This window comes from Equus caballus, chromosome 16 (genome assembly GCF_041296265.1).
Source record: "Equus caballus isolate H_3958 breed thoroughbred chromosome 16, TB-T2T, whole genome shotgun sequence".
NCBI lineage: Eukaryota > Metazoa > Chordata > Mammalia > Perissodactyla > Equidae > Equus > Equus caballus.
Window position 1 is genome coordinate 62,657,158 of NC_091699.1, and position 24,429 is coordinate 62,681,586.

Sequence of the window (24,429 nt, forward strand, 5' to 3'; positions counted from 1 at the left end):
CCCCTAGTAATCTAATTTTTCTCCATCACCATATATATATATATATATATATATGTGCCCCTTTGTTCCTTTCGCCCACTCCCCAACCCCCTTCCCCTCTGGTAACCACTAATCTGTTCTCTTTATCCATGTATTTGTTATCTTCCACACATGAGTGAAATCATGCAGTATTTGTCTTTCTCTGTCTGGCTTATTTCACTTAACATCACACCCTCCAGGTCCATCCATGTTGTTGCAAATGGGACAATTTTGTCTTTTCTTATAGCTGAGTCGTATTCCATCGTATATATATATATACACCACATCTTCTTTATCCCTTCAAAAGCACATTCTGTTTACCATGAAGGAAAATTGTGTGGGCTGAAGTGGTTTTTCATTGTCAACTAAATATATACAATTTGTGATAGTAACTCAGCATATAACTGAATTAAATTTATATAGAACATAGTTATATAGCATAAAACCTTTTACTGTGAATTGAATTCCTTTAATTGTCCAAGTGGAAAAACATCCATGTGAGTAGCTGAATTGATGGAATTGTAATGATTTTTTTTCCTGGGAAGTCCTGGGTTTGGAGCCAAACCTAACTGCAAATTCTGGCTCTGCCACTGATCAAGTGACCTATCTGAGTACCTGTTTCCTCATCCCTAACATGAGGATTCACTGAGGTGTGCCATCTCACCTGGAGTGTGTTAGGGACCGAGTGACTGGTAGCTGTTATCATTGTTGTTGTTGCATCAGAATAAGCATCCTGGGTTGCAAGAATACACAGTCATTTGGATTGAATAGGTATTTACTGAGTGTCTACTATGTGCTGGGCATTGGGGGTGAGCACAGTACAGACCCTGTCCTTAAGGAGCTGACTGTCTGGCAAGGACGATAAAGGTAATCAACTGATCAACGATACACGCATGGAAAATATGCCACGGACAAGTTCAGAGGAGGGCGCAGTCATAGTGACTTCACTTGGGCATGTAGGGGAAGGCTTTTCGGAGGAGGCAGCCCCTGAGCCTTGGTTTTTAAGGACCTTTAATTACAGGAGGTTGCATTTGCAAATAAGTATGTTTGAAACTCTTTAAGATTGCCATTAGTTATTTTTCGTCAAGAGTTAGGGAACAGATGGAGATGATTGAAGGTGACTGGGGGCGGCGATGTTGAGTGGAATTTGAACCATTTAGGTTTATTTAGGAGCTTGGTCCAATCCACTAATGTCTTTGATAATTTGCAAATGATGTGATCCTCCATTCTGATTACCAGCAAGGGGTGACAGTGAGTGAATGCTGCTTTTGTTTCTTTTCAGTTAAAAACAGTGGAGGGAGCTTTGGACATTCTGTGTCCTGCTGGGCCCATAAAAAGCCTTTATCCCTTGACGTTTATCCAGGTGAAACAGGTAGGTCTTCAAAGGTAATGCTTCATCTTTTTTTCTACTTGCAAAGTGTGCTTTCTGCACTGCCTGGTAGTGCCTGTTCTGAGCACAGGGACCAAAACGGTAAGCAGATACATCAGACCTGAAGTAAAGGTTCTCTTTAGCTGGGCTGATCTTTCCTATGTTTTTCCCCCATTTCTTATTATCACTCAAGTAGATAGTGACTCAACCTGCTTCAGCCTGCTTCTGCAAAAGCTATAAATCGAGTACATTTCTGATCTGATTAATCTGTATTACTCGGTACCAGAGAAAAAACACTAATACTCAAAAAGGACAAATTAATTATTTGTCCTTAGTTAGTTCAAAGGTGTAAGGACAATGTTCTTAATAGAGTCAGTTCTTAGAGATTTTTTTCCCTGCTTTTGAAGAGAACAGAGCATATCATGTATGTGTGTGTGTGTTTGTGTGTGTGTGTGTTTAATCTCTAGGCACGGCCCCATCTTTATTTTAAAAGCTTTTCCCGAACTTGTTTTTTTTAATTGAGGCAACATTAGTTTATAACATTATATAAATTTCAGGTGTAGATCATTATATTTCTTTTTGTTTGGAAAATTTCAAATCTGAAAAAGCTGCAAGAATAGTACAGCAAACCCCTATATGGCTTTCACATAGTTAACACTAGCCTAACCAAGTTTGAACAGTCGCTTCCCTTACTTTATCTTTCTCTGTAGGTGTGTGTATGTATCAACGGCTTTTTTTTTTATTACCATTTGAGTTATTTGTCAAAATCATGACACTTCACCCCAAATATTGCAGCATGTATCTTTTAAGAAGGACATTATCCTGTATGACCACGATCACACTTAAGAAATTTCACATTGATACAATCCTATTATCTAATATACATTCTGTAGTCAAGTATCCCTTGGCATTCCAAGATCATGCATTGCATTTAGTTATAATGTCTCTTTAGGCTTCTTTCTTCTGAAACTGTTGCTCAGTTTTTTTTTTCTCTCTCTCTCATGACACGGACGTTTCTGAAGTGTTCAGGCTATTGTTTTGTGCACTGCCCCTCACTAATTAGGTTCAGTAAAATATTTTTGGTACAAACGTGACAAAGGTGATGTGTCCTTCTCAGGGCACCATATCAGATGCCCATGAGGTCAGTTTGTCCCTTTGTGGTGATGTTAAGTTTGATCACTTAGGATCTCAGCCCCATTTTTTGAAATGGAAAGTTACCTGGGTCCTCCTTTCTGACTTTCTGTGCAGCTCACCTCTGGCAGGTGTCTGAATGATAAGGTGACATAATAATAACATATCTAATCTTAGTTTAGTGTATTTTTTGCCTCCAGTTACTATTTTTACGCTTGTGATTTATTCCAACAACTCCGATTTGTGATAAATTATATGAGTAATTAAGCTCCCCTCCCTGCTTCTTCATTAACATTGGGTAGAGTTCTTAAGTTCTAGCACACACTGGCTGTACGTCTATGTCTTCTTCTATGAAATGGAACCCGTCTTCATCTGTCAGGGCCATTGAGCACGTCAGACAAGACACGGCCACTCGAGCAGTTGGAACTTGGGAAGTGGAGTTCAGGTTAATGGATAGACCCTTGCAGTCACCGCTCTTTCTCAGACCCCTTCTGCTTTCCAATCTGTGGCCAAGGCAGTGCTCTCATAGCGAGTGGGGCTCCCTGGGCCCTGGCTGTTTTGGGTCCAGGGCAAGTCCACGGAATGTTTATTTCCAGTGAACCCATGGAGGGCACAGCTGCAGGGAGTGGGGTGCAGCCTTGGTACCTCTGAAGCTGGCCCCCCCGTGGTCCCCCGACCTCCGAGGCCTCACCCACACCTTTGCAGGGAGCAACACAGCTTCCGCTCCCCTCCTGGAGGCCCTTCGCTAGGTTTTCTTCAGCCTCTGAGTTAGAGCTTACCGCTTTGGTTACTTTCAAAAGGAAAAAACAAGAGAGAGATGGAGACTTGGTGTCTAGGAGGGAGGCATCCTTGTGCTTGAAGATTTGAGTGGCAGTCCCAGTGGCATTTCTTGAGTTCAGCCCTTTCCTGTAACACAGGAACGTGGGTTAATGTTTTGTCATCTCCTCCAGATCACCGTCCCACTTGCCGGAGGTACGCGTCCTTGCTTTCCAGGCCCTGAAGTGGGGAGCTTCTTCTCTGCTCCACGCTGGATTTCTATTTGGATTCTCTTCTGTGACTCAGGATTAGGTCCCGCTCACTGTCGCCAATGTCTACAGCAGGAAAGTCACTAACTGAGGCTGTGGGTGCTGGTGCTGCCGAGGCTGACTGTTTGGGGCCTTCCTTTCAGACCAGGGCTACTAGCATCTAAAAGTATTTTCTGACTTAGCAACCGGTTACTCCCCCATCTCTCACTCTCTCTGTTTCACCCCTGCTCCTCCACTTTAAACACTTTCTGATTGACTCTTGTTTTGTATGTGAGAGCAGATTTTAGCCCAAGAACCTGGAGAATGTTTTGCCGAACATTCTTGGCTTTGTTGTTGGTTGTTTGCCTTTTTTTGTTAGGTTCTTTTTTTGTTGGTTTTTTTTTTTTTGAGGTAACATAAACCACCTTTGGATATATATGATAGGGTCCCCCTGAGTGATTTTGGGCAAATCACTTAACACATTCCAGGGTCTAGTTTCCTCGTGTGGGAAAGGGGTCTTGGCCAACATGCCCTTCAGGGTTTCCTGCTGTGATGGTTATTCTATGATCTAAAAACTTAAGCCAGTTCCCGTTTTTCAGACCAAATTTTTGCTAGAGGCTGGGGAAGCTTTTCATTCCTTATGGTTTTAGAGACAGCACTTCAAGTAAATCAAGGGTGACCAAGTTCTCTTCAAATGAACAGCAAGAGTGATGTGTTTTTCTGACATTCTTTTCTAATCAGTATTTTGGGTTTGTGCTGTACCGAACAACGCTTCGTCAAAACTGCAGCAAACCAACGCCCCTCTCCTCACCCCTCAATGGAGTCCACGATCGGGCCTATGTTGCTGTGGATGGGGTAAGAATTGTCTGTGAACTGTGCAAGCTTGCCCCAACATGGACATGCGTGGTCTGCACTTGGTAACGTGGCATTCGAGGCCTCTGCCCCCTTTTCCAACTTCAGCCTCCGCCCCTCCTCTTGATAGCTTGTAGCTGTGTCCCCTGGCTTCCTGATGTGGCCTCATCCATGCTCCATCTGCCTGGAATACACCCCCTCCACCATGTCAACCTGGAGGGCTGTGCTCAAGGCCCCACCTTCTCGGAAACCTTCCTGGTGTCCCCAGTCCAAGGCCATCCTCTCTAACTGACCATAGCGTGTCACCTCTGTCTTCTTTGCTCCTTGGGGACGGGGTCCATTTTGTACATACTAGAATGGTGATTCATTTAACTTTGTGCCTTCATCCTTCATGAGAAATTGTATTCTGAAGGATTGCTCGTGATAATTATAGCTAAAATAGACAAACAGCTTTGTTTCATAACAAGGAAAGATACATTTTAGGATTTCCATTCCTCTCACTGAAACAATCATGTGAAAGAACAGGTGAAGAGATTTTCCTGACCAAGAGTATGTGTTCAGAACAGACTTTAAAATTTAAAATTTAAAAATTTCCATTCCATTGTCATCAGCAGCTTTAACTGAGTGGAGCAAGTTTCTAAGACATTCTGTATCTACTGATGGCAGTTGTTTCTTGCATTCCAATTTAGGGGTTGTCTTAGTGAATTGTGGTCAGTATAACATCAATTTTTTTTGAAGTGTCACCTTTAAAAAAATAGGAATATGTTGCTGCTAAAATACCTGTTGTTTTCCCTTATTCTGTTACATAATATTCGTGGTTAATGCAGCATATCAGGTATTTTGAGGTGAGACTACTCCACCTAACTCTCTGATTTTATCTCCTTTATCTGATGTCTCGTCTCTCCATCTTGTTTTAGAGCTACTTTTTATGACTGCCTTCTGTGCTGGCAGAACACGAAGCAGCTCCTGTAATAGGAATCTCCCCTGGAATTTTTTGCCTCCATTCCCTTTCTAGTAAAAATAGATGCACAGCAGAACATTCCAGAGCAAAGGAAACCAGCCTAGACCTTTTCTTGCTCTGAGCTGTGTCTGGCGATTTTCCTGTTTAGAAAGCATTGATTGGAGGAACGTGGCCACCTGGCCAGTGACTTGAGCGAAGAAGCCATCGAAGCATTGCCTCCCGAGTCTGGTGACACTTCACAGTGGGAAAACGAGTGCTGAATTAACTAATGAGCAACCTCTCTGCTGTCTTCTCACCTGAGTTAATTTTCATTTGGCATTGAACCCACAGGTCCCCCAGGGAATCCTTGAGCGAAATACTGTGACCACTCTGAACATAACAGGGAAAGCTGGAGCCACTCTGGACCTGCTGGTGGAGAACATGGGGCGCATAAACTATGGCACATATATCAATGATTCTAAGGTAGGACCAGCCACACTGTCAGGAGTGAGGTTCAAAGGTTGACAGGACTGTGCCTAAGCCGTCCAAGGAAGTCTTTTAAATCCATTTAAAAACTCATGTATACATTCTTTCCCTTCAGCCCTGTTAAGATAGAGGCGATGCTTAAAAGCACACACTTTGCCGCATTTGATGAGTGAACCTGCCTGATTTGTTTTGCAGCCTAGAAGATGGGTTATTTTGAAGACTTGCTTTCCTCTGCAGGTGATGAGAAAGTTGCACTTTGCAAACAGAACACTTCCCTTGTGTTGAGTTCAGTCATCCTGTAGAAAGAAACAGAAGGCGGAAGCCTCACCACTGGGCTTTTCTTTTGCTTAAAAAGCCCACCTAGCTCACGAAAGACACTCCCTTGCCGACAAAGCCAGCCTAGCCTTTGGTCTGCTCTGTTTCTGTGTGTGGATGATCTGTGACAAACTCTTGAATTGTAGAAAGCCTGTTCCCTTGGTGCACTGCCTCCTGCCTCTATTGGTTACTCCGTGCCCAGGTGTCTAGTCCAAATGTGTTTTTCTGACACGTATTTGTAGAACATTATTCAGCAAACATTTGTTAAGCTCATACTCTATGTGAGATGCTCCACGAGGTACTTTGGGGATGCAGAGATGTTCAGATATAGGCTCCCCAACGAGTAGCTCACCATCTGCTGGAGGAGAAAAGGCCTGCACTGAAGGAATTATGGCACCACCTGCTCTAGGACCGGACAGGTGTCGGGCTATTTCCTGACTCTTGGTTGCAGCTCAGAAGCAAGACAATTACACTCTCAGGGAATGGCCTTGCAAGGGCCACATTTGCCTCCACTAGAGATGCCCCTGTTACAGTCCTTGTGCTCACGCTATAGTGGCCTTCCTGCTTGGCCAACACAGGCCACGCTGACCTGTGGATTGACAGAGACTCTTGTGTAGTCTCTGGGTCCCCAGTACCCAGGAGAGTGCCTGGCACACAGCTGCCCCGTTAATGTTCATTGAATTACTAAATGGGCAGTTGAGGCTTGGTATTGAGAGGTGTCCTGGGGCAAATTTGGGATCCCACTGGGAATAGAGAAGTTCTTATATGGAAGGCTGGGAAAAGGAAGCTAGGTGAGTCATAAGCATAGACTTCGATGCAGTAGCCGGTGCCATGGACGCGCCAGCCCCCTGACCCCAGTGGACAGATAGAGCAACTTCAGAATACAAGTCATCATCATCATGGCACTTTCTATCCTTTTACAGATATCAAAGTATTCTTGCTTCTGGTATCTCATTTAGTCCCACAAAGGTGACTGGACTCAGGTGTGATCATCCCTGTGAGTGCTGCTGAGGAGTTCAAGGTCAGGACTTGCTCCTTGCTATATGTGAGGGTCCCTCCCTCCCATCTACAGTGGGCTGAATGTTCTTTTGCATCCCCCACACCATTAATTCTCCCATGCCTCAGATTCCATCATTCCTTCCATTCTAGTAATGTCTCTGAACCGAACACTGAAGATTGGGGATTTGGGGTCAAGAGCTCTGGCCTCAAGCTCTTTGACATACACATAGTTTGCATCTCATTTACTGTTGGCATTTCTTATCCCAATTTGCTCTTCCCAGGAATTCAGGACTAGACTACAAGGACATTTGAAGCCTTTCCTCCCTTGTCCCCAACCCGACCTCATTGTTTGTTTCTCCTTTACAGGGTCTTATTTCTAACCTGACCCTTGGTTCCAAAATCCTCACGGACTGGATGATCTTCCCACTGGACACAGAGGATGCAGTGAGCAGCCACTTGGGGGGCTGGGATGGCCATGACAGTGGCTCCCGTGATGAAGCCTGTGCCTGCAGCTCATCTAACTACACACTCCCAGCCTTTTATGTAGGGAACTTCTCCATTCCCAGTGGGATCTCAGACTTGCCCCAGGACACCTTTATCCGTTTTCCTGGATGGACCAAGGTACATGACTTCATGGAAAGTGTTTGAATTCATGTCTCAAACATCTGGTTTTCAGTGTCTGGTAAAGAATCAAAAAGAGTTGTTAATAAGATGCTGTGTGACAGTTTGGGAGTGGAGGGTTTTCTGTGTTAGTTTACCCATTCCTCAGGAATGGGGACCATGGCAGATCTTTGGGGATTCAATGACCAGGTTGAATGTGTTCCATCTGCCCCGTTTTCATTGACTGAAAACTTCCTGTAGTGAATGATGGCTTTCCTGCTTCCTCTAAGGAAAATCGTAGCCCCTTTGAATACTGATTATGAGGGGCATTTCCCCTTTCCCTGAAGAATATCTGGTCAAGGCAAAGGGGTGAATCCCTGGGAGAGCCTGTTTTTCTTTCTCCATGCCTAACTCTGTACTCCCATAACACCGCCACCTTCACACAGCCCTGTTCCCTGGGGGCATCCACCATTGTCTATATCATCCTCAGCTCTTCCTTAGTCACTCCCCTTTATTCTTGGAAGATATTAGCATGTCTTCCTTCGCTGTTATCTTCTCCACTTCAAGTCGTATTTTCGTCCTAGATGACCTTACCATGACTCAGTTATTCATTCAACAAATATTTTTCAGTGGCTACTATGTTCCTAATCTTGGTGCCAGGCACTAAGGATATAATAGTGAATAAAACTAGATATAGTCCTTGCCTTCAGAGCACTTAAAAAGTCTAGTTGGGGAGGCAGACCTAAATCATAGAATCACCCAAACTAAATGATAAAGCTGCAGCTGCAGTGGGTGCTAAGAAGAGATAGGAGGGTTGATAATAATCGGGGCCTTTGGCCTTGTGAGGGAGCTCACAGACGCCTTCCCTGTGGAAGTGATGCTTGACAGAGATATGAAGGATGAGTAGGAAGAAACAGCAAAAAGGGGAGGGAAACACGTTCCAGGCAGAGGAGATAGAATGTGTGAAGGCCGTGTGGTTAAGGGAAAATGGCCAGTGTGAGCAACTAATAAAGGACCCAAATGTACGGATCACAGAAGAAAGGGAATGTGGCTTAGAGAAGAGGCTAGAAAGTGGGTAGAGACCAGATTGGGATAGGCCTTATAGACCACATTAAAGTTTTCTTTATGTTGAGAGCCGTTGAAGTAGGAGAGTGACATGATAGATTGTGATGTGACAAGACTCTGAGCCCAGTATGCAGAATGAGTTGAGTGATGACGGTACATGTGGATTCAGGGGAACTATCTAGGAGACTCTACCATAGTCTTCTGGAGAGACTTGGATGGTGGTAGCCAAGATGGAGATGACGATAACTATTTGAGAGATGTTTGAAGTTAAATCCATAAGACATAATGATGGATTGGATATGGGATTTTAAAAAGAAGGACTTAGCCCGGATGACTCTTAGATTCCGGGCTTGCGACTGGGCAGGTGGTACCACTTACTGAAAGAAGAAATTTCAACAGAAGACTTGTGCTGGAAGAACAAGATCATGAGTTTGAATTTGGACAAATAGAGTTTGAGAGGCCTTTGAGAACACCTGAGAGAAGATACTAGAGAAGATACTGGAGGAGGGCTGTTGGATCTGTGGTGGGGAATTCAGAGGAGGGATCTGGGCTGGGAATATACATATAAAATAATTTCTGTATGGATAGTCATTGAAAACATGGGATGGATGGGGTTGTCTAACGAGAGAGGATGCAGAAGGAAGAAAAGAGGACCGAAGGCTGATCTTTGAGAGACACGAACATGACAGAGAGTGAGGAGGAGAGACCAAGAAAGCAGAAGGAAAACTGGCATTTATGCCGCCAAGAAGGCAAGATGAAGGCAGAAGCACTTCTACCAGATTTAGCAACAAGGAGGTCACTGGGACCCTCGTAAGTGCTATGCCAGTGGAGTGAAGCATATGCGAGCCAAGTGCATCCTACTGAGGAGCGTAGGGTAAGGAAATGAACATGTGAACGCAAATATGGATACTTGAATATAAACATCCTTTTTGAGAAGTTTGACTCTGAAGGAGAAGAGGAAAAACATGTTAATAACTGTAAGAGAAGAGGGCAAAAGATGCACATGACGTGTGTTTAATAAATCCCCTTTTATTTTTTGCTTTTTAAATGTTTCTGCAAATATATTTTCATTATCATCCTGTTTGAAGTATTTTCTAATTTCCATTATTATCTCTTCTTTGACCTATAGATTATTTAGAAATGTGTTAATTCCTGTATATTTGTGGGTTATTTTTTTGAGCATATCTTAGTTTTATTGATTTCTAATTTAATTCTCCTATAAAACGTCTAGAAGATGGAGAAAAATCCTCATGACCTTGGGTTAGGCAAAGATTTTCTTAGATTTGACACCTAAAGCATGATCCTTAAAGGAAAAAAATTGATAACTTGGACTTCATCAAAATTAAAAATGTTTTCTCTTCAAAAGACATTATTAAGAAAAGGACAAGACACAGACTGGGACAAAATATTTTCAAATCATATCTAATCTAATATTGTATCTAGAATATGTAAAGAATTCTTGCAACTCAATTGTAGAAAAACAGACACAATAAAAAATGGGCAAAGGGTTAGCATAGGCATTTCACCAAAGAAATATACAAATGGCTGATAAATACCTAAAAAGATGCTTAATGCCAAACATCATTAATCATTAAGGAAGTGCAAATCAAAACCACAATGAAATACTACTTCATACCCACTAGAATGGCTATAATAATAAAAGATGGACAATAACAAATGTTAGCAAGGATGTGGAGAAATGGGAACTCTCCTGCGTTGCCAATGTGAATGTAAAATGGTACAAACACTTTGGAACACAGTTTGGCAGTTTCTTCAAGGGTTAAACACAGAATTACCATAAGACTCATCACTTCTACTCCTAGGTATATACACAAGTGAAATGAAAACATGTTCACACAAAGACTTATATGCAAATATTCAATCAGCATTATTCCTAATAGCCAAAAACTGGAAATAATTGAAAATGTCTGTCAATGGATGAATGGATAAATAAAATATGCTATATCCATACAATGGAATAATGTTCTACAGTAAAAAGAAGCAGACTACTGATACATGCTATTATGTGGATGAATCTGAAAAACGTTATGCTCAGTAGAAGAAGCCAGTCATATTTTATGATCCCATTTTTATGAAATGTTCAGAAAAGGCAAATCTTGGAGACAGAAAGTAGACTAATGGTTGCCTAGGACTGGTGGCAGGAATGGAGAATGACTGCAACCGTTTGGAGTTTCTTTTGAATGTGATGGAAATATTCCAGAATTAAATTGTGGTGATGGTTACATAATCTTAAATTTATTGAGATTTGTTTTATGACCCAGTATATGGTATTTCTTGGTGAATATACTTCTGGAATTTTAAGCTCTACTATCTTCTCTCTGGCCACATGTCTCTGTCCCCTGAATTCTCATGCCTCGCAAGCATGCTCTTGGATCTTATTGATGACCTGGAACTCTCCACCATTAAGGACTCAGTTCTTCCCTGTCCAGCCTAGACATCACCACTCTCCTTTTTGAAGAGCCATCTTGCTCTTCCACTCTGTCGCTGTCATCCTTCCTTTTGAGTGGGTCCACCATTGGCGTTTGCTGGTTCACCAGTAACTGAGCACAGGTGGAGGGGGCCTCTCTAGCACATTCATCAGGCCACGATCCCCTCACAGCCTCCAGCCTCCAGGGTCCCCCAACTTGCCCAGCAGTCTTTGGTCTCTCTCTTCCCCCTTCCCCAGCTGGCCTTTCTAACTTTGATCACTCTCCTTAAGCCACCTTACTCTCCCCCCACACCTTCCGCTGAGGACTCACCCTCCTTGACTGCTATCAGTGTAACTCCTTTGTTCCTCAGCTTCCTGTCAGACTTATCTCTCTACCTCCACCCTCGCTTCCTGCCCAGTGGCCTCTAGGAGGAAGTCTAAGTTATGAATCCCCTCCCCACCTTCTTCCTCCAAGCCGAGATCCTGTTCTCGTACTTTCTCCTCCTGCTTTTTGTCAGCATTTCCATCTTCTCTGCCAACTCCCATTTTGTAACCAAGTGATATCTAGGGGCCCTAGAACCTAAAAACAAAGTGAAGCCCTCCCTGGACCTTCCCACTTTAGCTAGCAAGCTTGCTCGGTTCCCTTGCTCCTTCTTTTCCTCCCCTCCTCCCTTTCCCCTTCTCCCTTTGGTGTCCTGCTGTGTCATATATTGCCTTTGTTCTTGATCTTTCTTTCCCTCACCTGCCCACCTGGTTATCACATATTCATCTGTCAAGACTGGCATTAACTCTCCTATGAAACCTTCCCAGACCCTTAGTCCAGGAAACAACTGGCCCCGTTCTCTTTCGAGCCCCCTCTCTGCCCACCTGGACTCAGTATCACAATGCTTCATCACACTTAGGTTGGCACCTCGGTTTCACCCACTGGGTCAGAAGCTTCATGAGAGGCTTTTTTTTTTTTTTTTGCTTTTTCTCTCCAAATCCCACCAGTACATAGTTGTGGGTCCTTGTAGTTGTAGCATGGGGACACCACCCCAACATGGCCTGATGAGCAGTGTCATGTCTGTGCCCAGGATCCGAACCAGCAAAACCCTGGGCCGCCAAAGCAGAGTGTGCAAACTTAATCACTCAGATGTGGGGCCAGCCTCCATGAGCGGCTTTTTTTTTTTTTGAGGAAGATTAGCCCTGAGCTAACATCTGCTGCCAATCCTCTTTTTTTTTTTTTTTGCTGAGGAAGGCTGGCTCTGAGCTAACATCCATGCCCATCATCCTCTACTTTATACGTGGGATGCCTTCCACAACATGGCTTGCCAAACAGTGCCATGTCCTCATCTGGGATCCGAACCAGTGAACCCTGGGCTGCCAAAACGGAACATGCACACTTAACTGCTGCACCACCCAGCCGGCCCTGAGAGGCATTTTTAAAAAGTGCCCAGCTTATTCACTGTCCTGCCCTCCTCCTGGGCCTGGTTGCTCTGTCAATGCTTTCAAGTGAACAGGTGCACAAATGCCTGTGTTGCTGAGCCCCTGAGAAGAAAGCCAATGAGAGGAGTGTGGGCCCTCAGGCAGTCCTGCTGGTGAGAAGCAGCTTTGCTGAGTTCTGTGGATACAGGGCCAGGGCAGATGAGAAGACCCAGATGCTAATCATTGCTCACCAAGAGGTGTCAGTTTAGTGTTTTAAGAGAAAGAACTTGCAGGAGGTGCAAAGCAGAAAGAGAACAGATCTGCTACAGGAACTGTGAGAAGAGCTGGCTCAGATGGAGCTTGAAACAGACCTGGAGGACAGATGGCCCTTCATCAGACTCAGAGGAAGTTTTGCCAGGGAGGGAGTTTCAGATGGGAGAATAATAGAAACAAAGGTGCAGAAATGGAAAAGCATGGCACACTTTTGGAGGTCAGAGGGGGTTCACCCAGGCCACGTCATAAAGGTGTCATACCCAAGAGCTGACCCAGGAATTCTGCTCGACACAGAGAGAAGCTATCACTATAATCATGAAAAGATACATATGTGGTAGGATGTTGTGTCATTATCTCCAGTTTGCTGATGAGCAGATAGAGGATCAGAGAACTAAGTAACTTGTATGAGTACAGAAGTAGGTAATGGAACAACTCCCTGAGCCCCAGGTCTGTCTGACTTGAAGGCCCAGCTGAAACGGCCTCAAAGACGAAGGAGGAGCTTGTGCTAATTATCTAGGCAGGGGCTCGTTGCTTATTCCACCAGTCTGATGAATATTCTGCACCTTCATGCTTGAAAAGTCTATAAACACAATATCTGTGACTGTGTCAGAGGGTTCGACCCCTAAAAGCCCATCTAATCCATATGTCCGCTCAAAAACTAGTACACAAATGTTCATAGCAGCATTATCCCAAATTGCTGAAAGGTGGAAAAACCCAGTGTCCATCAATGGATGAATGAATAAACAGAATGTGGTACATCCACATAACAGAATACTATTGGGCAATAAAAAGAAAGGAAGTACTGATACACGTTACAACATGGGTGAACCTTGAAAACATGCTAAATGAAAGAAGCCAGTCAGAAGCCATACATACTATATGATTCCCTTTATGTGACATGCCCAGAATCGGGATCTCTGTAGAGACAGGAAGATTAGTGATTGTCTAGAGCAGGGAAAGCGGGGGTTGCAGGGGAATGGGGAGTGAATGCTCAAGCGTTCAGCGGTCCTTTGTGGGGGGATGAAAATGTTCTAAAGTTGACTGTGGTGATGGCTGCACAGCTCTGTAGTGTGCTAAAAACCACTGAAGTGTACACTTTAAATGAGTGAATTGTGTGGTATGGGAATTATATCTCAATAAACCTTTACACACACACACGGGCCCATCCATGGGATTTGTGGACCTGGGTTGCATAAGTCTAAAGGTCAGAGGACATACATCATACATAAAACAGCATGCATGGTTTCCATTATTTTCTGGCACGTGGTGTCCCCTGTTGTTGAGGATAGTCCTGGCCCGGCTCCTGAGGTTCTGAACGATCAGTAGACTCAGAACAGACAGATCCCCCTCCCTCACAGCGTGCTGAGTTATGACTTTGGGAGAATGAGCACTCTGGCAGATGGACCAAATGGCACCTGAAGCCCCAGTCATTTCTAAGACTCTGCCTCCTTCATCCTCCTCCATCAGGGAGGGCCTGTCGAGGCCACTGTCCCCAGACTCTTGGCTTCTTTTATTGACTTGCTGTAAAGAAACTACCTTGATTTAGTGAATGAAGTCACTGATAAGGGTGATTCACAAGATTTAAAAAAATCACTTCTCGTTAGTCTGGACTTGAGTCGGATGTGGCTTTCTGGTTAAACGCCAGAAAGTCAACTGGGATTTCAGTGGGAAGCGATCAGGCATGTTTTGCTCTGTCTAAGAGACACAGGCCAGGGTTCTGTGTGCACAGAACTCTTGTCTGACTGCAAACTCCCCCAGACAGGCAGTGTTGTTCACTGCTTCGGCTGTGTCGTATGTGCCATCCTAAGATGTCGTGTTCTGACAGTGCACTGACGGTTGTGCTGTTTATCTGTCCTTCAGATGGGTGTGGATAAGGCTCGTGAACCTCCCCTGCAGCCTTCCTGCGTTTTTTTAGTCTCTTGTGGTAGGTTTGGGTGCATAACGAGCATGGTGGTGAGAGGGATGGGATAATGGCCTACTTTTCCTCAACAAAAATTATGCTTTGAGAAGCTGAGAATCAAATTAGAATACTGACTAAAGGCAATTTTATTTTTTAAAGGCAAACATTCTTTCAAGAGGTAAAAGAAAAATCACGAAATAAAAGAATTTATAACAAAGGGCTGACAAAAATTCCTTTATTTTAAAATTATTTTTGCATTTTGCTTTTGACATTTCCAACCTTGTAATCATTTGATCTTTCTGGTGACCAGTCCTGTCTTGAGGCCCCCACCCAGCAACCTCTGGAGTCGGGGGCGGGGGGGCCGGGGGGGCTAGAGATTGAGCTCTATAAAAACTCTTGAACAATCAGATCAGAGGATTTCTGAGTTGGTGACCACATCCATGCACTAGGAGGTGCATCTGGAGAGGGCTGGAAGCTCACATCCCACTTTCCATACCTTGCCCTATGCATCGCTTCCATCTGGCCATTCCTGAGTTGCATCCTTTATAATAAACCCATAAATGTAGGTACAAGGTTTTCCTGAGTTCTCTGAGCCATTCTAGCAAACTATTGAACCTGAAGAGGGGGTCAGTCAGAAATACAGGTGGCCCAGGACTTGCAACTGGTGTCTGAAGTGGGGGCAATCTTGTAGGACTGAGCCGTTTAACTTGTGGGATCTGACACTAACTCTGGGTAGATGGTGTCAGAATCTAATTAGATTGTTAGACACCCAGTTGGTGTCCAGAGAATTGGGGAATTGGTCAGTGTCAAAGAAGATATCTCAGAAAGAATGAGGAGGGAAGTGGTAGAAAATGCAGTTGGAAAGGTGGTTTCATGGCTTCATGTACCAAGGAGTTTGGATATTACCTTGAGAACTTTGTAGAACTAGGGGCGGTTTTAAGCTTCAAAGTGATATGAGCAGAGATGGCAATAGTGTGTAGCATGTACCAGAGAGGGAAGTACTTGGTGACTGACTTTTGAGCACATGAACATGATAGACAAGGACACTGCTAGTGGGGAAACATCACAATTAAACACTATCATTTCAGATAGTGATAACAATTAGGAAGAAAATAAAGGTAATGATGCAACGTAAAGTAAGATGTGGGGGTGAAGATGTTGCTATTTTAATGGTGTATTAGTTATCTATTACTATGTAACAAATTACTCTAAAATTTAGTGGCTTAAAACAGCAATAAACATTTATTTATTATCCTCACAATTTCTCTGCGTCAGGAATTTGGGACTGGCGTGGCTGGGCGATTCTGGTCAAGGTCTCCCATGAGCTTATGGTCAAGCTGTCAGCTGGGGCTGCATCATCTGAAGGCTTGGCTGGGGCTGGAGCATCCACTTCAGTGGTGGCTTACTCACATGGTTGGCACATTGGTGCTGGCCTCAGTTCTTCCCCACACAGTTGAGCATCCTCATGACGTGATGACTGGCTTTCCCTAGAGTGAGCAAGCCAGGAAAGAAAGAGCCAGGCAAAAACTATCCTTTGTTATAACCTAGCCTTGGAAGTCACATAGCATCACTTTTGTCACATTCTCTTTGTTAAAAGAGAGTCATTGAGTCCAGTCCCTGTTCTTGGGATGGGAATTAGTTTCTACCCATTGAAGCAAAAAATGTTGGAGAATTTATGGCCGTATTTTAAAACCATCAAATACAGAATAGTCAAGGATGCTTCTAGGAGGAGGTTACCATTGAGTGAGACTGAGTCATCCATGTAAAAAGCCAGAGGAAGAACATTCCAGAACTAGAGAACAGTGAGTGCAAAGGCCTGAAGCAAGAAAGATCCCGTGAGCAAGGGGAAGAGTGTGGGAGATGAGGAGCTGGCAAGTGGGGGAGGGTCAAGTCAGATGGTGACAGTGAGGAATTTGGCTTCTCTCTGCTCCAGTGGAGGGTGTTAAGCAGAGAGTAAAATGACTGATTTACATTTAAAAGATCACTTCTCAGTGGGGAATGGATTATATAGCAGGTGAGACTAGAAGCAGGGACTCCTGATAAGAGGCTGTTATAGAAATCTTGTAAGAAATTGTGGACTTAGGTGGATAGAGAGAAGTGCAAAATTTGTCTAGAAGTGCAAAATTTGCTGAAAGATTGGGTGTGATGTTTAAGAAAAAGAGTCAATGCATACAAATATGGAATCATTATGTTGTACACCTGAAACTAATATAATATTGTTATTTGTACCTCAATAAAAATGTAAACAAAAAAAAAAAAAGAAAAGAGTCAAGGAGGCCTCCAGAGTCTGGCGCCTCCACAACTGGAGGGATGGAGTTGTCAGTTTCTAAGGTGGGGAAGACTGGAGGAGCGCAGGTTGGGGGCAGAAGCTCTATTTTGGATGTGTTCAGTCTCAAGTACTTACTAATCCTCCAAGTCTTGGCCATCTGCTCTTGGCCATCAAAGAGGTGGCCATAAGGTCTGGAAACATAGAGATGACATTATTTCATTGTATTGAATGCAGCTTTATTTTTTTGGTATGTTTTAGATTTTATGGCCATCCTGTAGAAGGCCTGTCAGTCTTGAATCTATCCATGTAAGTCTGTACAAATCGGGAGGTGGGTTACAATACAATGTAAATTAAAGGTATGTATTCAGTGCTTGTTAAGGGAATGCAGAGGTGAGGTTCCTGTCCCAGGTTTGGAGCTGTTAGGCAAAGGACCCAACCAGTAGAACCAACACAAGAGTGGAGGGCGATGAGTAGGAACTGCTCTTCTGCTCCCACACTCCTCTGAAGCTGTTCTGGCCAAGGCCACCAGCACCTACATGGTGATGTGTTCCCCAGACATTTCTTAGGCCTTGTCTTACTTGACCTCTATGCAAGTAACATCTGACACAGTAACCACTCCCTTTGAAACCCTTCTCCTGACTTCTGTGACCAAATTTCTCCTGGTTTTCCTTCCCCTTCTTTGTTCTTTCTCAGGCTTCTCTCTCAGCTTCTGTGTTGCCATCCTCAGGACTCATTTCTGGACCCTCCTCTTACACTTTCAGGGGCTGTCATCCTCACAGGTGTTCTGGTAACACGTAAATTTCCAGCTCCAACAGCATTTTTGAGGATCCAGAGCACCACATCCAAATGCCCCTGTGGCCCCGCCATTGGGGATTTTGTTGGTACCTTTGACCTGATACTTGTAAAACAGAACTCTTCCTCCTCATGACCCCTGAAATCTGCTCTTCTGCTGGAGAAGCGGTCCAGGGAGAAAGAATGAAGCTGGGACTTTAGTGTAGCAGTGGGGATGGAGGAGAGGGTCCCACTGTGGGAAATACTGATACTAGCAGCCACATTTATTGAGAGCTTATTGCATGGTCATCACTTGGCTGAGTGCTCCTGTGTCCTCTCACTTAGTCATTTGCCACAACCCTAAGAGAGGCACAAACACAACTGAGGGAGCCCTGACAGGATTTAGTGACTGATTAGTGAAAGAAGAGCCGACTAGTAGAGTAGGACTCTACTATTTTTAAATTGGGTTTATAAACATCATTTACTTTACTAAAAAGTAGTGTGCTAATGCACCTTGATGCGTATTAGTTAGCTTTTGCTGTGTAATAAACCATCCAAAACTTAGTGGTTTAAAACAACCACTGTTATTCAGCTTGTCGTTCTGAGTGTTGGCAGACTGGGTGGTTCTTCTGCTGGTCTCAGCTGGGCATGCCCTTCTGCTCTGGGTGTTGGCTGACTTTTCTGCGGAGGCGACAAAAGAGACTGGGCCATGTCTCTTTCATCCTCCAGCAAGCTAGCCCAGGCTTGTTCCCCTGACGACTGGCAGGATTCAAAGAAAGAATGCAAATGTGTGAGGCTTCTTCAGGCCCAAGTCAGAATTCACATGTCACTTCTTCCACGTTCTTTGGCCAAAACAAGTCACTAGACCAGTCAGATTCAAGGGATAAAGAAACAGATTCTGCCTCTTGATAGGGGAAGCTGCAAATAATTGTGGCCATTTCTGCAGTCTGCCACAGGTCTTAGCTCTGACCCTACTTTCATTCTGAAATTTTTTTAATTTATTTTTCTTATTGAAGTAACATTGGTTTATAACTTTATATAAGTTTCATGATATATCAACTTCTATATAGACTATGTCGTGTTCACCACCAAAAGTCTAATTGCCATCTGTCACTCTACGAATGTGCCTCTTTACCCATTTCGCTATCTCCCTCCCCACCCCCACCACCTCCAGTAGCCACTAATCTGTTCTCTGTGTCTATGTGTTTGGTGGTGGTGGTTGTTTTTATCTTCTGCATATGAGTGAAATCATATGGTATTTGGCTTTCTCCATCCAACTTATTTTGCTTAGCATAATACCCTCAAGGTTCATTCATGTTGTCACAAATGGCAAGATTTTCATCTTTTTTACGGCTAATATTCCATTGTGTATATACACCACATCTCCTTTATCCATTCATCCCTTGATGGGCACCTAGGTTGCTTCCAAGTCTTGGCTATTGTGAATAATGCTGCAATGAACATAGGGGTGCAGATATTTTTTTGCCTTCATGTTTTCATGTTCTTTGGATAAATACCCAGAAGTGGAATAGCTGGATCATATGGTAGTTTTATTTTTAATTTTGTGAGAAATCTCCATACTGTTTTCCATAGTGACTGCACCAGTTTACATTCCCAGCAGCAGTGTATGCGAGTTCCCTTTTCTCTACATCTTCTCCAACATTCGTTATTTGTTGCTTTTTTAATAATAGCCATTCTGACAGGCATGAGGTGATATCTCATTGTGGTTTTGATTTGCATTTCCCTGATAATTAGTGATGTTGAACATCTTTTCATGTGCCTGTTGGCCATCTGTATATCTTCTTTAGAAAAATGTCTATTCAGATCCTCTGCCCATTTTTTGATCAGGTTGTTTGTTTTGTTTTGTTGTTGTTGAGTTGTATGAGTTTTTTATATATTTTGGATAATAACCCCATATCGGATATACGATTTGCAAATATCCTCTCCCAGTTGGTAGGTTGTCTTTTGTTTTGTTGATAGTTTCTTTTGCCATGGAGAAGCTTTTTAGTTTTATATAGTCCCATTTATTTTTTCCTTTGTTTCCCTTGCCTGAGGAGACATGATATTCAAAAAGATACTGGTAATGGGGCTGGCCCCATGGCCGAGTGATTAAGTTTGCACGCTCTGCTTTGGCGACCCAGGGTTTCACCAGTTCAAATCCTGGGCACGGACATGGCACTGCTCATCAGGCCATGCTGAGGTGGTGTCCCACGTAGCACAACCAGAGGCACTCACAACTAGAATACACAACTATGTACTGGGGGGCTTCGGGGAGAAGAAGAAAAATATATATTTTTTTAATTTAAAAAACTTTTTAAAAGATACTGATAAGATTAATGTCAAAGAATGTACTCCTGTTCTTTTCTTTTAGGACTTTTATGGTTTCAGGCCTTACATTCAAGTCTTTAATCCATTTTGAGTTAATTTTTGCATATGGTATAAGATAGTGGTCTACTTTCATTCTTTTGTATTTGGCTGTCCAGTTTTCCTAACACTATTTATTGAAAAGACTTTCCTTTATTTATTGTATGTTCTTGGCTCCTTTGTCAAAAAAATTAGCTGTCCATAAATGTGTGGGTTTATTTCTGGGCTCTCAATTCTGTTCCATTTCTGTGTGTGACTGTTTTTCTGCCAGTACCATGCTGTTTTGATTACTGTAGCTTTGTGATATACTTTGAAATCAGGGAGTGTCATGCCTCCAGCTTTGTTCTTTTTCCTCAGTATTGCTTTGGCTCATTCTGAATTTGATGTGCTTTTTAAATTTTTTTGCCTGATTTGTAGTTGTTCTTACCCCCTACAAAATCTGCTGTTTCCATCTAGTTCATTATTTCTAGTCACCAGTCCTGTGAACTTGGAAACTAGATAATCAGACTTCTTTCTTTCTAAAAATGTATATTAATTTAGTAATAAAACTTGTGTCTATGAAAATAATCCATAATCAATCTATAAATCAAAATTGGGGCAAGTTTATTATGAGCCAGGTTTGAGGACTATAGCCCAGGGCCTTCCTTCCTCAAGGAAGGAAGGGCACCAAAGAAGTGGGGTGTACAGAGTGCTTTATACCATCTTGAAACAAAGAGCATACATCACATATGACAGGAATATCTCTTTTACTGCTGTCATGAGATGCTTAGCTGGCACAGCAGGTCGGTGGTCCGCAGGTGAGTGGTCACAAGGTGAGCGCAGCAGGTCGATAATTAATCCTTAGTTTTTAGGAAGAGATGCTTATCCTTAAAGGAATGCTGATATGGGTGGAAGATACATCCTTATCTTTAAGGGTATCATTCTTGTCTTTGGGACATCATAAATGTTTAAAGCAGATGTACAGTGCATGCTCAACAGGCCATGACAGGCCCTTTTGGAAAAACAAGGTCAGGACAAATGAGTTTTAAACCACATGGCTTCCTTGTATGCTCCAATATATCCTGTTGCTTTTCGTTTATTTATCACTTTGGAAAATTGTGTGTCAACAGGAGTAATGAAACGAGAGGAGGAAGTGATTGATCTTTTATGTTAATATTTTGTGCTTTGATGGCCTCAATTCTGTTTGTCCTCTCCTAAAATACAGAGGAACCGTAAAGTTGTTTACCTTTATTACTCTAAGACCAAGGAGGAGGCAAAGGGGTATGATTGGCAGCAGCTGCAGACCCCTTTGGCTCTGCAGGAAGGGGAGAATTCATGTTCTCCTGTGCACTTTAGTGACGTCTATTTAACATCTTATTTCTAAGCAAGCCCCTTACTATTTTACCTTTATTATTCTTATTATTATCCTCTTTTTCTTTTCTTTCTCCCAAGTTAACATTACAAATACTCATGAATCGCGTGTGGTGAGAGCCATTTAACCTGGAGAAATGGACCTGTGTCTTTTCCATTTTAAGTCCTGCAGGTGTCTAAATGTCTTCTTTCAGAGTGTAACAAAGGCAATATTCCACCTGGGTTTATTGTTTTCAAAGGAACTTCCAACCAAATTTTAAAAGTTTCAAAGTATGACTTAGTACAGCATCGAAACTTTCGCTTTAACTTCTTATGAGAAGATTTCATTATCTGGAGAATCTAAAACAGACAGACAGACATCTGTCTCAGTAATGAAGAAGTGGGTCAGGCATTTCCAGGAACCTAACATTTATTGGAACTGTTAGCACTTTGGTGATAATGGCAGAGCAAGGAGTCTACCAGGGGTCAAGCCAGGGTCAGAGAAAGTCAGATTTTGTTATGGAACCGTTTCAGCTGGGACAGTGCTGGGAAGCCCCAGAACATCCTGGGCTCACTCTACAAATGCTTGGCCCCGCTGGGCTCACTGCATTAATGAAGAGTATGTCTGCTTTTAGATCACATTCACAACATGTGCATACCCCAGCTTCCACTAATCATTGCAGCGTAACCTTCTAAAGAGAAACAAAAATCAGAGTGTATATACTTTTTGAAAATGGAATTTTTTAAAGTTCAACTCTTTTAAAGTAATTTTTATAGCATTTTCAAAAATCTCTTTCTTATCACTTTATTTTTGATTGAAGAAGGGAATGCAAATATTTCATTTTTCTTCCTGTGAACAGTATTCTCTAAAACTCTTAAGCCAGGGGCAGAGGAGCATGAAGTATTCTTTCAGAGGGCTTCGAGTCACCTCTTCAGTGAATTTTTTCTCAGGCAGAATTATCAACCAGTATTATCTAATGAGGGCTGCTCGGTATATACTGAATATCACTCTGCTGAATGCTGAGAATGTCGCCTTGAACAAGATGGACAAAGCCTTTCCCTCCATAGAGTCAATGCTGGGAATAGCTATAAACCAGTAACCAAACAAATGATATGAAGTTCAAACAATGATAATAACTAGAAGAAAAAGAAGAGATGAAAGGGACAGTAAGTGACTTGGAATGGAAGGCCCAGTGTTAGAAGGTGACCTTGCCCCTCTCTCTGAGGAGGTGATGATGGAGTTGAGACCCCAGTGATCAGAAAGCTTTAGGCCTGGGGGAGCAATCTTTCAGGCCTGGGGAATGGTTAATGTGCAGGGGAGACAAGCTTGGTGTGTTAAAGTAATGCGAAAAAGTTCAGTGGGGAGCTCAGTGAGCAAGGGGGAGAGGGGCGGAGGCAGGGCAGAGAGGAAGAAGGCCTGGATCTGTGGACCGGGGAAGGCGGTTAGAAGCAGGAGGCGTAAAAATCATCTGATTTTCGTTTTGCTGCTGCTGGAGCCTGGGTCCTGGAGTTAACAGAGGAAGTCAGGAGACCTGCGAGGAGGCTGCAGTGGTCTAAGACAGCACTGATTATGACTTAATTTAGAAGACTGGGGTCCGGGCCTGTGGCCGAGTGGTTGAGTTCATGTGCTGTAGTTTGGCGGCCCAGGGTTTTGTCAGTTTGGATCCTGGGCATGGACCTAGCACTGCTCATCAAGCCATGCTGAGGCAGCATCCCACATGCCACAACTAGAAGGACCTACAGCTATAATATACAACTATGTACTGGGGGGCTTTGGGAGAAGAAAAAAGAAAAAAAAAGATTGGCAACAGATGTTAGCTTGGGGTCAATCCTAAAAAAAAGAAGACTGGCTGTGACAGTGGAGAGAAGCAGAGAGATTGTGCTCTGATGATGAAATTACATTTCACCAGCCTCAACTATGTTGTCCAGTATGACAGCCACTAGCCACATGTGGCTATTTACACTTAATTTAAATTAATTGAAAGTAAAAATTCAGGGACTGGCCCCATGGCCTAGTGGTTAAGTTCGGCACATTCCGCTTCAGTGGTCTGGGTTCGGTTTACAGGCACAGACCTACATCAGTCATCAGTGGCCACACTGTGGCAGCAACCCACATGCAAAATAGAGGAAGACTGGCACAGGTGTTAGCTCAGGGCAAATCTTCCTCAAGCAAAAAAGAGGAAGCTTGGTGATGGGTGTTAGCTTAGGGCGAATCTTCCTCAGCAAAAAAAAAAAAAAAAAAAAAAAGTGAAAATTCAATTCCTCCTTCACACTAGCCACTTTTCAAGTGTTCAATAGCCATATGTGGCTAGTGGCTATTCTATTGTGCAGTGCAGAACATTCTGTCATTGCAGAAAGTTCTGTTGGACAGCATTGCCTCAGAGCTATGTGCCTGTATGACCTGTTCTTTCCAAATTCTTCACTCCTCTCTCTTGGAAGGACAACCCATCCACCGTAAACTTCGTTTAATGCCCATTCTGTTAGGAGCTGTGAGTGGAGGGAAATTTTGTCCTGAAGAAATTCGTAGCTTTGGAGAATTAACCAAAGCCAAAGAAGACATTAACCCTGAGTTTGGGGAAAGTTAGAATGTGCAAGGCATGCTACCCACAAACTGGAGAGTCATTTGGGTGAGCCAGGAGGCAGAGTTCATATGGGAGCTGAAGGCTCAAAATGGGCCACAGGTGATAATTTGGGGGAGGAAAGAATAACTAGAACAGATCATGCAGTGTCCAGAATTAAAGAAGTGACTAGGAGAAAAATAATACCAACTTTGATCAGCAACTAGGAGCGACAATTGGGGGTTGTCTCCATCAGTCACAGTGCAGACTGGGAAGTGGAGCCATTGTGAGTATTCATTGGTGAGAGTTAGACCTTGCACTAATGTGGGAGGAGCTGGGAAAGTGGAAGTTGGA

The 24,429-nt window shown here is 43.2% G+C and overlaps 1 protein-coding gene across 3 annotated transcripts in view; it reads left to right on the forward strand.

Annotated features, from left to right (window-relative positions):
* GLB1 (galactosidase beta 1) overlaps positions 1-24,429 on the forward strand; it is a 90,625-nt gene that overhangs the window by 63,327 nt on the left and 2,869 nt on the right. For 2 of the 3 annotated variants that reach the window (XM_005600856.4, XM_005600857.4), the window contains exons 12-15: positions 1,301-1,390; positions 4,264-4,377; positions 5,666-5,797; positions 7,481-7,735. In XM_005600856.4, the coding sequence (XP_005600913.3) occupies positions 1,301-1,390; positions 4,264-4,377; positions 5,666-5,797; positions 7,481-7,735 (591 nt within the window). The remainder of the gene's footprint in view (positions 1-1,300; positions 1,391-4,263; positions 4,378-5,665; positions 5,798-7,480; positions 7,736-24,429) is intronic. The other variant, XM_005600858.4, reaches the window with a different exon arrangement.